At 39.4% G+C, this 13225-nt stretch overlaps 1 protein-coding gene across 2 annotated transcripts; it reads right to left on the bottom strand.

The window, feature by feature from the left end:
- Positions 1 to 4527: 4527 nt before the first annotated feature.
- LOC120026369 (LIM/homeobox protein Lhx2-like) lies at positions 4528 to 12912 on the bottom strand. 2 transcript variants are annotated; one of them, XM_038971214.1, is made up of 5 exons: positions 12706 to 12912; positions 11560 to 11762; positions 10662 to 11044; positions 7056 to 7261; positions 4528 to 4824 (listed from the first exon to the last, which is right to left on the bottom strand). In XM_038971214.1, the coding sequence occupies exons 1-5, from the start codon at positions 12910 to 12912 to the stop codon at positions 4528 to 4530; spliced, it is 1296 nt and encodes a 431-aa protein (XP_038827142.1). The 2 variants fall into 2 exon arrangements, with proteins under 2 accessions (XP_038827142.1, XP_038827141.1); XM_038971213.1 differs by having other exon boundaries at positions 7056 to 7254; positions 10649 to 11044; positions 12706 to 12888.
- Between the last annotated feature and the right edge of the window lie 313 nt (positions 12913 to 13225).

Below are 13225 nucleotides of genomic sequence, written 5' to 3'. Positions count from 1 at the left end.
TGTTCATTAGGTCAAAATGTTTCTTATATTATGTGTTTCTTATTGGACAAGTCCAGGTAGTCCTTCTATGTTTTAATCAGTTTTCTTCCGTTTGGTGCCTAATGGACACGACCTGGGTCTATATACCGTACTACTTCCTTTATATCCATAACATGAGGTACATTTCTAATATTCGTGGACCCAAATTCTTGGTGAGGGCGTTCTTCAACACCCATCCTACCAAATACAGTATTGCTACGAAGCAGCCTCTAATTCTGCTGTACCTGTGTCTTGTAACTTGGTAACATTGGGACTGGTGCAGTGTTGAAAGCTGGCCTTACACACTGTTGCCAGCGGTCCCTCAGTTCTGAAACATGCATGATAACAAACATCTTGCACAGCGCTCCTACTGACAGGCATCCCCATGTGCTTACCAACTGAAAAGGCATCAAAGTGGTAATTGTTTGATAAGAGTGCTATTTTCACGAATGGTATTACATTGGTAGCACTGTACTTTAGAACACTACGTACCCGATGTTGATATTTCTCTCTCATACAGATGTAGGATCTCCATTTGATCACTTTTGTTGCTGAATATTTTCATGCTCACCAGGAAATGCAAACTTGTAGTGTATTGGAGTTTTAAAAAGGCTTCTAAAGTTTATAATTTCCACTTTGAATTTTCAGACTTGATTTGCCCTAATAAAAAATGTATCAACCCCTACAAAAATGTCTGTTAAATATATTCCACATAATAATTAACATTTCCTGTTGCTGCAGGATTATTTTCCTGCTGTAGCAAACTGGCTAAATTAAGATTCTACACCAGTAGTTTTTGCTTGGTGACAATTAAAATGTACCAGACCATGGTCAAATACTTTCAAATACTTCAAAGGGGCAATCTGCTATTGCTACATCCATTTTTTAAACTTTTAAATGAATTAAATGGACCCATTGATTCTTGAAGAATATAACTTAGAAATGCCTCATGAGTTTAGTTCGATTGTAGGTTCCCATCAGAATACAACCCAACATATAAGCTTGTTTTATCTTTTGTTTGTAAACAAAGTCATTGTAAACAAACACTTTATAGCCTTTAAACATGGTTGAAACTATATTTCTGATCTTATGGATGGTCAGTTCTTGCATTTATAGCTCTGTCTATGAATTTGAGATTGGTTACATTTCTTCAGCCCCATCCCTCAGCTATTTACCAAATCAGTGGCGGGGCGTCCGCTTTGTTATTGTTTGAACTGCAGATTGCCCCTTTAAAGTATTTTAGGTGCGTTTGATTTAGCTTGCCAGGTATAATGGAACCAATGGAATAGTCCCAAAAATGTGACTATTAGAAATGTAAGAGTACATTTCCTCTCATGATATTGTAATTTCTTAGTAGATCCCAGGTACATGGTAAATAATATAGCCAACTTTTTTTTAAAGTCAAACCATTTTTATTATGATCAACTTGTGGACACATTAACAATTACCTGTACTATTGACCTTTTGCTGTTGACAATACCTTAAAACTTAAAAATTGCAGACTTCCTGTGTTCTCACTCTTCCTTTTTCGATCAATACCCCGCTTTCTGTACAGGATCACTTAAGGCCAAAAACCGAGCAAGAGGGCCATTAGAGAGAAAAAAACATATGACCGTTAAAGCTTCAGTTTATATTTATTTCACCAAAGTTATTTGAATACGTTTTTAAGAGAACATTCTTCAGACCTCAGTAATTTGATTCAGCTGGTCTGAATGACGCTGGTTCCATGTGAAAATTGAACACATATTGCTCAAACTCATAAGAGAAAGGCTCCCTCTACGAAACGTCTATTTTATGGTGAGATTTTTCTGGCGAGCTGCCAGCCACAGCAAGCTGATTTCCTAGTGTGGGTGGAAGCACTGTATTTAAAAAAAACTCTATGGACAGAAAAGATAGATGCATTCAGTAATTGTACTGTCATTCAGCCTCCTTGTAATGTTCATGCCGAAGGTAGCTCTGGATAAGAGCTTCTGCTAAACGACACAAATTACATTATAATCCAAATGGGATGAATTGTTTTTAAATGTCATTGGAAAAAGGCATGCAACAATGTTGAGACAATGTGGTCTCTCACAGCAACAAAACAGCTGGGGCATTCAATAGTGTGCGGATATCAATCTCTCTTTCAAGACAAGGTGGCCCTCCAACCGGATTCCAATGAACCGAAAATAGAACCCTGTGGAACACCACAAGTAATCCTTACTTTTATACACAGCAAATACAATAAAAACATATAGGTTCACGTCTGTGCACATGCATCGTGTGTGTGTGAGTGCGTGCGCGTGTGATATCCTATAGGTAGTAACTTCAGAAAAACAACAGACTAGGTCAAGTTTTGTCCACCATTTTATGTTTTGAAAGAACTGAAGGCTTAAGTACATCAAAAGGGGGCAACTGTACAAGAATGGAAGGACAAACAAACAAACTAAAGACTGTGTAGTTAAAGGGATGTTGAATCCCAACAGCAGCTCTCCATGCATACAAGGATAAAGATAAGGTAAGAGCACCATCCTCATCCATAAGTAAAGGTAGTCACAGTCAAAAGGAAGGCAGCTTGATTCTCCATATCAGAAACACTCCTAGTCCTACCAGCTTCTAGTAGGCACCAAACAGGAAAACAACAGTCCAAAACGAGGAGGTACTACGTGAATTTGTCCAATAAGAAAAGCTCATTTCCGTTTTCCATTACAAAACATTTTGCTACTGTGTGTCCAAATGAACACGACCCAGGTAAAGTTGGTTTATTTGCCAACTACACAAATCCCTGATTAGTTTCTCTGTATCAACACCAATCAATATTCAGACAGGTCCCTACAAGGAACAATTTTGTGGGGACAATTTCAATCAACCATGTTTTGTGCGGACAATTCCAAATAAGTATTTAGAAGTGGTCTTTAAGATTTTTTTTAGATTAGGGGTGCCATTGTTGGATGTACCCATAAAGCATCTCAGTTCTAAGCACATTTCTTATATGTTATAATCCTACATTGTGGGGACTTTGAGAATCAGAATCAGAGTGCTGGGTTTCAACAGTAAGAACATAGAAAGACCTTCAGACTGAGGTAAGTACGGTGTGTGTGTGTGTGTGTGTGTGTGTGTGTGTGTGTGTGTGTGTGTGTGTGTGTGTGTGTGTGTGTGTGTGTGTGTGTGTGTGTGTGTGTGTGTGTGTGTGTGTGTGTGTGTGTGTGTGTGTGTGTGTGCGTGCGCTTGTGAGTGTGCATGACTCCCCTCTTTGAGGTGTAGAAGTGCATTTGGTACAACATACTGTAGAAGTGTATCTGGTACACTATACTGATATAAACTGATATAAACTCTTATGTAGTGACGAATGAGCCAATATTCAAATAGAAAGATAATATCCCCAATATGAAAACTTCATCCATGTGTTACAGCTATCAATTCATAATCCAAACAGTGTGATGCTGGAAAATAGTTAGATATGTTGTATTCAAATGGTGACTGTAAATAGTATCATTGCAATTCCATCAAACAACGAGTCAGATATCAATATACATTATATCTCATTTCCGCATACCACAGTTTATTGTTACAAAATATCGAAGTTGTAACCAACTATTACTGGTGTGTACTGCAAGCAATGACTGAGTCTAAAAGATAATGACCATGATATCTTTATATTAACTTTATCAATGTAATTCTAATTCTCATCAATGCTATTTCTATTTCATCGATCAGTCCTCACTGTGTGCAGAGTGAATTGTAAAGTAGAATTGCTTTCATTGCCATGTTGTAAGCAACAGCGGTTTGTCAGTGGGTCACCCATCCTTAGTGTGATAAAATATATAAGGCACGCTAGAGTCTTCCGGATAACCTTGCTACAGTACTTTGTATCTGCATTTTACACTCTCCAATGTTTTTTCCAAATACATTTTCAGTTTCACAGTCCTTTTCCATTGTCTTTTTTTATTTATTTTTATTTTTTATCTCTACCTAGAAACAGAGTGGTCGGGGTGGTGGAGTGACAATCTACATCTCGGGTGAGGGTAGTGTCAGTCAGCCAACACGGAAAGGAAACAAAGATGAAAACAGAAAAAGTATCTTCAGCTCTTGATGAAATCAAGCCGACCGCTCTGTAAGGCTTTAGTTGCTACTCATACAAAGACCAGAAATAGACAGGGCAGTAATCTAAGGTCCACGGGGAATATCATGTATTTAAGTGTCTCTCTCTTCAGTCTCTTCGTCTTTGAGTGACCTGGTGTGGTGTTGGATGGGTTTAGGGAGGGGTGGGGTGGTGTGGGATCGGTGACCTCAGAAGAGGCTGGTAAGTTTGGTCTGGGATGGGGTAGGTAATATCAGAAGAGGCTGGTAGGTTTGGTCTGGGATGGGGTAGGTAATATCAGAAGAGGCTGGTAAGTTTGGTCTGGGATGGGGTGGGGTTCGTGACATCAGAAGAGGCTGGTAAGGGTGATCTGCGATGGGATGGGGTGGTGTTGGTGACATCAGAAGAGGCTGGTAAGGGTGGTCTGTGATGGGGTGGGGTTCGTGACATCAGAAGAGGCTGGTAAGGGTGGTCTGGGAAGGACTCATACTCATGGAGTCGTGGGGGTCCATGCCCCCCGGCACGGCGGTCAGTAGAGGGTTAACCGACGGAATAGAGGGGCTTGTCAGGTCAGTGAGGGTGGTGTGGGTGCTGGAAGGACTCATTGAGGCGTTGGAGAGCTCAGAGTGGGGGCCCGAAGGCGACCCCCCTGGTAGAGTGGACCCGTCCGACACCTTGTCCATCCCTGTGCTCTCCTGACGTAGTAGGTTCCGTCTAAACTTGGCCCTGGCGTTTTGGAACCAAACCTTCAAAGAACCAAAAACATATTTAAATGTTTGCTCATTAGAGAAGTGTTAGTGTGGTGAACAGAAGCTGCAGGGCTGCGGGGAGGGGGGGGGGGGGGGGGGGGGGGGGTAGAGAGCGAGAGAGACAGAAAGAGAGAGGGGGGAGGGGGGAGAGTGTTTCAAATCAAAACGACAAACATGAAAAATGGAATTCATCAAAGCCAAACGCTGGCTTTGTTGTCCTCGTTGTGTTCATTAGATCTGTGTTTTACAGCATGTCAGTTTTTTCTCATATGCAGTTATTTATACTTCTGCAAATGGTCCGTTGTGTGTTTTTGAATTCCCTATCGAATGCTAAACAGCTGGTATGATAACTCGCTGACACTTTTATTCTCACATAAAAAAAAATATTTTAAAAAGCTTTGGGTCCTTTCTTGATAGGCTATGACTTATACCAAGAGATATCTCTACTGACTGTGTGAGGACTAAATGTTTTTACTCTTGTGTAATTGTGCGGATTATGTTGAATGGGATGGAAATAGCTTGGCCGGTTTGTTTGGGATAATCGTATTACTTGAGCCATTACATAAATCAAAAACTTCCCTGATAGATTTGTCTTGCCTTTTGCACCATTATTATCTTCATTATTACCACAGTACAGATTCAGGGAGCGCAATTTATAATATTATGTTGTGTTAATATTTACTACTACTACATGTAAAACAAGTACACATACAGTGGTGGAAAAAGTACTCAATTGTCATACTTGAGTAAAAGTAAAGATACCTTAACAGAAATTGACAAGAAAAAGTCAAAGTAACCCGGTTAAATACTGCTTGACTAAAAGTCTAAAACTATTTGGTTTTAAATGTGCTTAAGTACTGTGGTGGAAAAAGTACTCAACTGTCATACTTGAGTAAAAGTAAAAAGTTAAGTAAATGCTTTACATCAAATTCCTTATATTAAGCAAACCAGACGGCACAATTGTGTATTTATTTATTTATTTACGGACAGCTAGGGGCACACCAACACTCAGACATCACTTACAAACACAATGTTTGTGTTTAGTGAGTCCGCCAGATCAGCGGCATTAGGGATGACAACACGTTATATTGATAGGTTCATGAATTGGACCATGTTGGTGTCCTGCCTGAGCATTTAAATGTAACGAGCACTTTTGGGTGTCAGGGAAAATGTATGGAGTAAAAAGTACATATTTTCATTAGGAATGTAGTGGAGTAAAAGTAAAAGTTTCCCAAAATATAATCAGTAAAGTACAATACCCCACAAAACTACTTAAGTAGTACTTTAAAGTATTTTTTACCATCAAATGTGGCCCAGGTTGTTATCAACATTATCATGTGGTTCATTACCACATTATCACAGCACAGATAGTACATTATCTTACCACTGAACACCACTAAACAATAATTTTGCAGTCGCATAATAGCATTATCATGATGTAAGTCAACATCAGCCCATCTCACAGTTAATACATTATCATACTCCTAAATACTACATTTCCACAAAGGTAAACATTACAGCATTACCAGATCAATGCAACCACACAACTAGCCTTGCAACAGCAACTGACAACAGCCATGTGGATTGCTGCCTTGCCCCAAAGGTTAACACATTATCACCGGGATAAAGTGATGCACTATCTCACTGCTAAACTGAGCCTCCCTTTTGATAAAACGATTTGACAAATGCAGTAACTTGGGCTCAGAGATACTGTATATACATGTTGAATTTAATTCTGTGGGATTGGGACTGTGGTGCACTAAACCAAAGCATGCAGATATCCAGAACAAATAAGAATGATGTACAGTATTCGTGACTGGTTAAATGCAATGCAGCTCACACTTATCCAATGTGCATCAAGGCAGTTTGCACTTATCCAATGAGCATCAAGGCAGTTTGCACTTATCCAATGAGCATCAAGGCAGTTTGCACTTATCCAATGAGCATCAAGGCAGTTTGCACTTATCCAATGAGCATCAAGGCAGTTTGCACTTATCCAATGAGCATCAATGCCCGTATTCGTCTCATAGTAGAAGTGCTGCTCTAGGATCTGGACCCCCTGTCCTTATCATCTTTATTATTAATATTATCTCAAATGCAAAACTGATGCTAGATCAGCACTCATAGTCTGAGACACTTTTTCAATATGGGCCCAGCAGTGGACTATATACAATAACATACATGTGTGTAAATAATGATCCTTTATAAAAATGAATCCTCTTTCTCACCTGCAGCACCCGTTTGGTGAGACCTGTCTTCTGGGCCAACTGTTTCAGGTCCTTGGCGTCCGGATTGTGGTTGATGGCAAAGTAGGACTTCATGGTCCTCAGTTGGTGGTGTTTGAAGGAGGTGCGCATACGCTTGGACTTGGAGCTGGAGGAGTAGTGGGAGTCTCGGTCCAGGTGGTCTCCATCGTTCTCGTTACAACTTAACGCTGAAGGGGGCGGGACAACACACACAGTTTAGTTTATGGTTACGATATGATATTATACAATACAATATGATTCAATATGATACAATAAGATATGTACGATACTTTGTTGACCATTTTCATGGAATTTAAATTATTGTAATCTCCCGTGGGCAGATTCTCGGGTCGAGATTCTCCGGAACTCTAAATGTATCTCAAGCATAGATACAGTAATGTATCACGCAGCAGACCAAATTATTTGAGATTTTTCTTCTGTGTTATCTGAGATTACATTTATTGTTAGGATCATTGGGATTACATAATCAGAGGTTTCCAATGTGTTGTTGTTGTTATTGTTGCTGTTGTTGTTTTTGTGAATGCTACGGCAGACAGACCGTGTGTCTTATTTGTTGTCAGGAAATCTCATTACTCCTTAATACCCACAACTCTGAGAGAAAATTAAACAAATAATAAATAATATAAATAAATAATATGTTGACATGAAAAACGCACGAGATTGACTGGGTAGCAACACATATCTTTAGTGTTCTCATCACTGTGTAAGTAGTACAGTGTGAAAAAGTATTGCAATTGATCATTATTAGACTGAGGTTACAGCATGTTCCCTTTTTGCTTCTGTAAGTACAGTGTAACAATACAATAATTGTTGTATTTACTGGAAAAATCACTGTAAAGTGTTACTAATCATTCCTTAAAAAACGAGGACAACAAATCCATTTGCCAAAGGAGTCAAGAGATAATACAATGGGAAATGCCTAGTGCATATTACGGACTTTTTCCAAAAGAACACCTTAAGGCGACCAAAGTGCCATGCATTTTCACAGTGAAGGGACAGTGTGATGCAGTGCAGCCTGGGTTTGATAGACTTATTTTTCACAGTGAAGGGACAGTGTGATGCAGTGCAGCCTGGGTTTGATAGACTTATTTTTCACAGTGAATGGACAGTGTGATGCAGTGCAGCCTGGGTTTGATAGACTTATTTTTCACAGTGAATGGACAGTGTGATGCAGTGCAGCCAAGTCAGGGTTTGATAGAATCTGGACCTCTAGATGATTGTGAAGGGTATGTCAACAAACGCCCTCAGGTGGCAGCAAAACTCCAAAACAGAAAGAAAGAACGAAAGAATGAAAGAAAGAACGAAAGAAAGACAGAAAGAAAGTAAATAAGAAAGAAAATGGGAAAGAAAGAAAAATAAAGGCCTTATTCTATATTGTATAACACTGCAGGCTAGAATTGTATTAGATTTGAGATGTAGGGTCAGAGAAGTGGGTCAGAGAAAAGGAAGATAGGTCTAGGCCTATGTCAGTTGATTTTAGATTGAAAACCTGTATTTCATTCAAATGTAATTCGACTTTATTTTATATATCGCTTATTTATGTATTTATATATCAGATTTGGAGGGAATTGTGAAAATAATAGTACCCATTGAGGATTTTATACCACAATCCTGACAAAAAAATGTTATTTGTTTATAAAATAAGTCTTTAAAATAATGTATAAATATTATGTAATTACATTTTCATGCTCATGGTTAGTGAAGCACACTCAGAACTATACAAAATGTTATGCAAATAAAATCCAAAATCTCTTTCCCAAAACAGAATGCCAGAGAATGGATCCAATCTTTTAACTATTAGCGCTACCATTCATGTTTAACTGCGGCTTTCGACTTTTCGCCTTTCTTATTCAAATCACCTTATGCCGCCGCATTATAGAGCTACACACATTTATATTGTAGATCGTATCCTATTCTCGAAAAACAGATATACCTTCATTGGGGAGGACGGGCTCGTGATAATGGCTGGAGCGGAATTTGTGGAATGATGGTGTCATTCCTTTCCATTTGCTCCGTTCCAGCCATTATTATAACCCGTCCTCCCCCTCTGCAGCCTCATGTGATATACATATCTAGGCCTATCCTTATTAGGCCAATCCTTATTGTTCTGATCCTACACATGTAACTAAATATATGAATGATAAGTAGACATACTGAATACCAAGTATCGCTTTTCAAAATGTCAGTCGTGTGTTTTTCCCACAAAAGTATTACAGAATAAGAGCTACGTGGTGGTACGCGAGTCGGTTCTTTATTTATGAAGGGGTAACATATTACTGGATGTGGGAGACTTGCTCTCCAGCCTCACTGGGGAAGTTTAAATCAGGATTCTACACAGGTGCTCCCATGTTCTACAAGCAATCCGACATTGATTTACCGACCCAAAAACCCAACAAACAGCGAGACTCAACAAGTGAACGTGGGGCTGGGAATTTGGTCGTCTGTCTCTCTCTCTGTCTCTCTCTCTCTCTCTCTCTCGCTCTCATCTTTTTTGAAGTCCTACTCCCCATCTGAGCTATTTTCCACTTGTCTGCTTCTATTGTCGTCTAAAAATCTTTCACATCGAACCACTTTCTTTTTTTAACGAGGTTTGAGAGAGGTTCCAAGTTTTGAGAGGTTTTAGAAGACTAAATCGACCGTGTATGAGAAAATGTTCAATGGAAATAAGTGTAACATTTTCAATAATAATCCAATGGAGTGTTTCAAGACATTATTTCATTATGCACACGTCACTCTATAGCATATTGAAATGGAACATACAGAATATTAGTATAGGACATGCAGAATTGAGTAGGCCTTCAGAAGCAGTTTCTCTTTGAATGCATTAACGCCGTTTAGTTAGTGGGCTATGCGAGTTCATCTCGTAGTTTTTCTTTATTATAGATAGTTTATCTTAATCTATTAGATTGGAAGTGGACGCATCAGTAGGCCCAAGCGCGCTCCCATTCCACAAATCAACAGAGGCTTCCATTGAACTTCAAAATGTTCCATCACATCTTTGACCAAATAATACATCTTGTTAGAATAATGCTGTCTAATAAAGGTGAGTTATTCAATAAATCAACATAGATATCCGTCAGATTAAAAATACGGCAGGCTTAGTCTCTGCGTAAAAACATCCAAAGCACAACATTGTGTAATATTACGTACAATTTGATGGAAGCATTTAGTTCATGCATAGGCCTACTGATTAACTGCTCATTGTTTTCCAACGTTTCAACGTTTGTATAGACATTTGTATTTCCCAAAACGGTTCAGACAAAAGATGATATTTCTCACTGAAAGTAGGTAACACAGTCCATCGAAATAAGCGACAGATCTTTTTCAGAAGAGTGTATTTCCATCAAACTAAAATAGTTCAAATGAGTCCATCAGTCCACTCTTTAGCTCTTAATTGTCTTTCATTCCAATAGAGATTTCACACACACTATGAAATAGAGTAGTCATTTTTTCTTTCATTTCAACATTAGTCAATCGCATTACAACTGTGTGTTACTGCTTCGTGGCACTTTTGTGGATGACCATAATGCCATTCATGGGTAACCGGTATATACAAACTCGTCCTACCTGCGTTGTAAGCAGCCAGATCTGCTCCAGGCCCGGGACTTTTCCTTTTCCTCGGCCTTCCTTTCTGCCCCGTACCGACGCCGTTGTAATACTGCATCCCCAGCGAGTTGCCCGTGCCGCTCTCGCCAAGTCCTTTGCCCGAGGCTACATCCCCCGCGTGATTGAAATGCGCTTGATATTCCCCTTGTATGAGTGTCTCAAAGTGGAGCCGGCAGTACACAAGACTGTCCCGCATTCCGAAGTGATCTCCAGTCGTGAGCATTTTATTGCAGCTAGTACAGGTGAAACAGTTCAAGTGGTAGACCAAATCCCTCGCCCGCATGACCATCTCCGACGCCGAGATCCCGAGATGGCACCGGGCGCACCTCTGGACGGAAAACCTCCTGCTTGGGAGAAGAGAGCGGATGACACAAACACGTACAGAATTTAGATTCACAACATGGTCAGCAAACTTTAGTTTGTGGACATTACGATGAAGAACATTGATGTAAAGTTGTTATTAAGCAATACAGGCATATTAATTATCATGCGTAAAAGGTGTCATGCCTTCAGGCCTTCATATTTGTTTGTGTATTCTTGCCATTTTGCCACTTCAAATATGATATTTTGGTTTAGACTAGTAAAGCATCCAAAGCAACCACAGGCCTGCCAGAATCGTAATAGTAAAGGCTAATTTGTTGTAATTTGTATATAATAAATGGATAACAAGCTACCATGCTTTGGGAACATTAGCCTATACCATCACTAACTCTCTGAAAGGGGTTACAGGCTTGTCATTGGAGTAGCAGCAGCTGGTGCCTAAGTATGCTAGTTGTAGGCGTAATTGGATATCGCTCTTGTTTTCATGCTTGCTTGGCCTGTTGTTGTTGTCATAGCCGTAGCCTTGTGTCTTGGTTACCTGTAGTAATCTTCTTTGCAATAGATGCTGCCGTCTTTACTGAAACAGGTAAGCTCGGACTCGAGGTTTAGTTTGCACTCGCAGCACTTGAGACAGCGCATGTGCCACTGTTTGTCCACCGCGAGCAAGTAGTAGCGGTCAGATATCTTTCCCCCGCATCCCGCGCACAAGGCCACACGGTCGCTGTTGATGGACGTCATACTCTGAACAGGGAATGGGAAATCAGTTTTATGTTTACAATAAGAAAACATTATTTAATATGTGTAATAATACTTTTTAGGGATACAGCCATGAAAGCAATATATAAAATGGTAACACTAGATATACCCTAAATGTGGGATGATGTAACACGTAGGCCTAAAAGGTAGACCTAACTCGTAGGCCTGACATGTAATCCTAGACCAGAATATTTGAATGCAGCAGAAACCTTATTTTTTTGTTGAGGCATGTACATCATATATTATGAAAGAAAAATATATATGTAATTTCGAAACCTTATCAACATTTCTTTCACATGAAACACTCAATATTATCAGAAATTAACGAATCGTGGTGACCTATTGCAAAAAATATTCGATTGGGCCTAATAAACTAATAAAAAAAAGAATAAAAGATAAAACATTATAATTGTGTTTAGAGCGATGAATGCTTCTGGAAGATAACCTTGTTTTACATATTTTGGACAATTCTTATAATATCCCACCTAAATAGGCTATCAAAGTGCTCAAGATTATTATCTGTTAGACTTAATTATTGGATTGTGAATGAACATGGATGGCCTTAAAATGGGCAGACATAGGACCATGTTTAGTGTAAAAGTTTTTACCATAATTCTAAGTGGGCCTATGTACATGCATCTGAAAAGAAACTTCGTGAATCAAATGATAAAGTTATTGTAGGCTAACGTGTTTTTCCAGAGGCATACGAAATACTAACCAATAAATCATGAATAATATACTTTACGCACGCACACAGGGTTTGCAAATGTGAACGGCTAACGGCTAAGTGCTGCTTGCTATCTTATAAAGAATTGTATTTTAATCGCAGTTCACTTTCTAAGCATATATTCCGTCGAAATGAAATCTTCATGTGTGCTTTCACATGCCTGAACAGCACAGGTCCTTCTTTAAAAAGACATTCACCCACCGTCTCAGTTTCCCCCATGTCTATAGCCGAACTGATGGCGGTAGATTCGCCCTTCACCCTCCGGTCCATCTCATCGATGACCCCCTGCATCTCGCCTCCCGGGAGCCCGTGGAAGAGCATCGTGGAGACAGGAGGGCTACACTTGCAAGCGTCTCCCTCAGATCTGCAGGCCAAAACTTCCATGAGACGCAAATTTAGCCCATGCATTTAAAGTGAATGGCTCCAATCTATTGTTTTAGAAAGTAAAAAAATCCAAGCCAAGAATGATGGTAGGCTACAAAAAAATTGAAAGATATTGAGAAAACATTTTCGTTTACAGCACTGTGCTTTGTAATTGCAGGCATTATTATAGTAAATATTCAGTTTTCTATATAGACTATAGTTTACACAATCTTTGAACACGTTATGAAAATTATACAAAATATCCTACTATTTACAAACAATAGCTCAGAAGTGTTATAGAAACATACCAGCAAACCACAATGTAAATTCTGGATCCAGTAACAGCGCTCAACTTGCA

This window comes from Salvelinus namaycush, chromosome 31, assembly GCF_016432855.1.
Source record: "Salvelinus namaycush isolate Seneca chromosome 31, SaNama_1.0, whole genome shotgun sequence".
Classification (NCBI taxonomy): domain Eukaryota; kingdom Metazoa; phylum Chordata; class Actinopteri; order Salmoniformes; family Salmonidae; genus Salvelinus; species Salvelinus namaycush.
This window is presented reverse-complemented; position numbering and strand designations above follow the sequence as displayed.

Excerpts from the sequence above, each read along its gene's own strand:
- LOC120026369 (XM_038971214.1), bottom strand. The coding sequence starts at position 12,912 with ATGCATGGGCTAAATTTGCGTCTCATGGAAGTTTTGGCCTGCAGATCT. Across the intron at positions 7,262-10,661 it reads TCTGGCTGCTTACAACGCAG|CGTTAAGTTGTAACGAGAAC; the intron begins GTAGGACGAGTT and ends CGCCCCCTTCAG. Across the intron at positions 4,825-7,055 it reads TCACCAAACGGGTGCTGCAG|GTTTGGTTCCAAAACGCCAG; the intron begins GTGAGAAAGAGG and ends GGTTCTTTGAAG.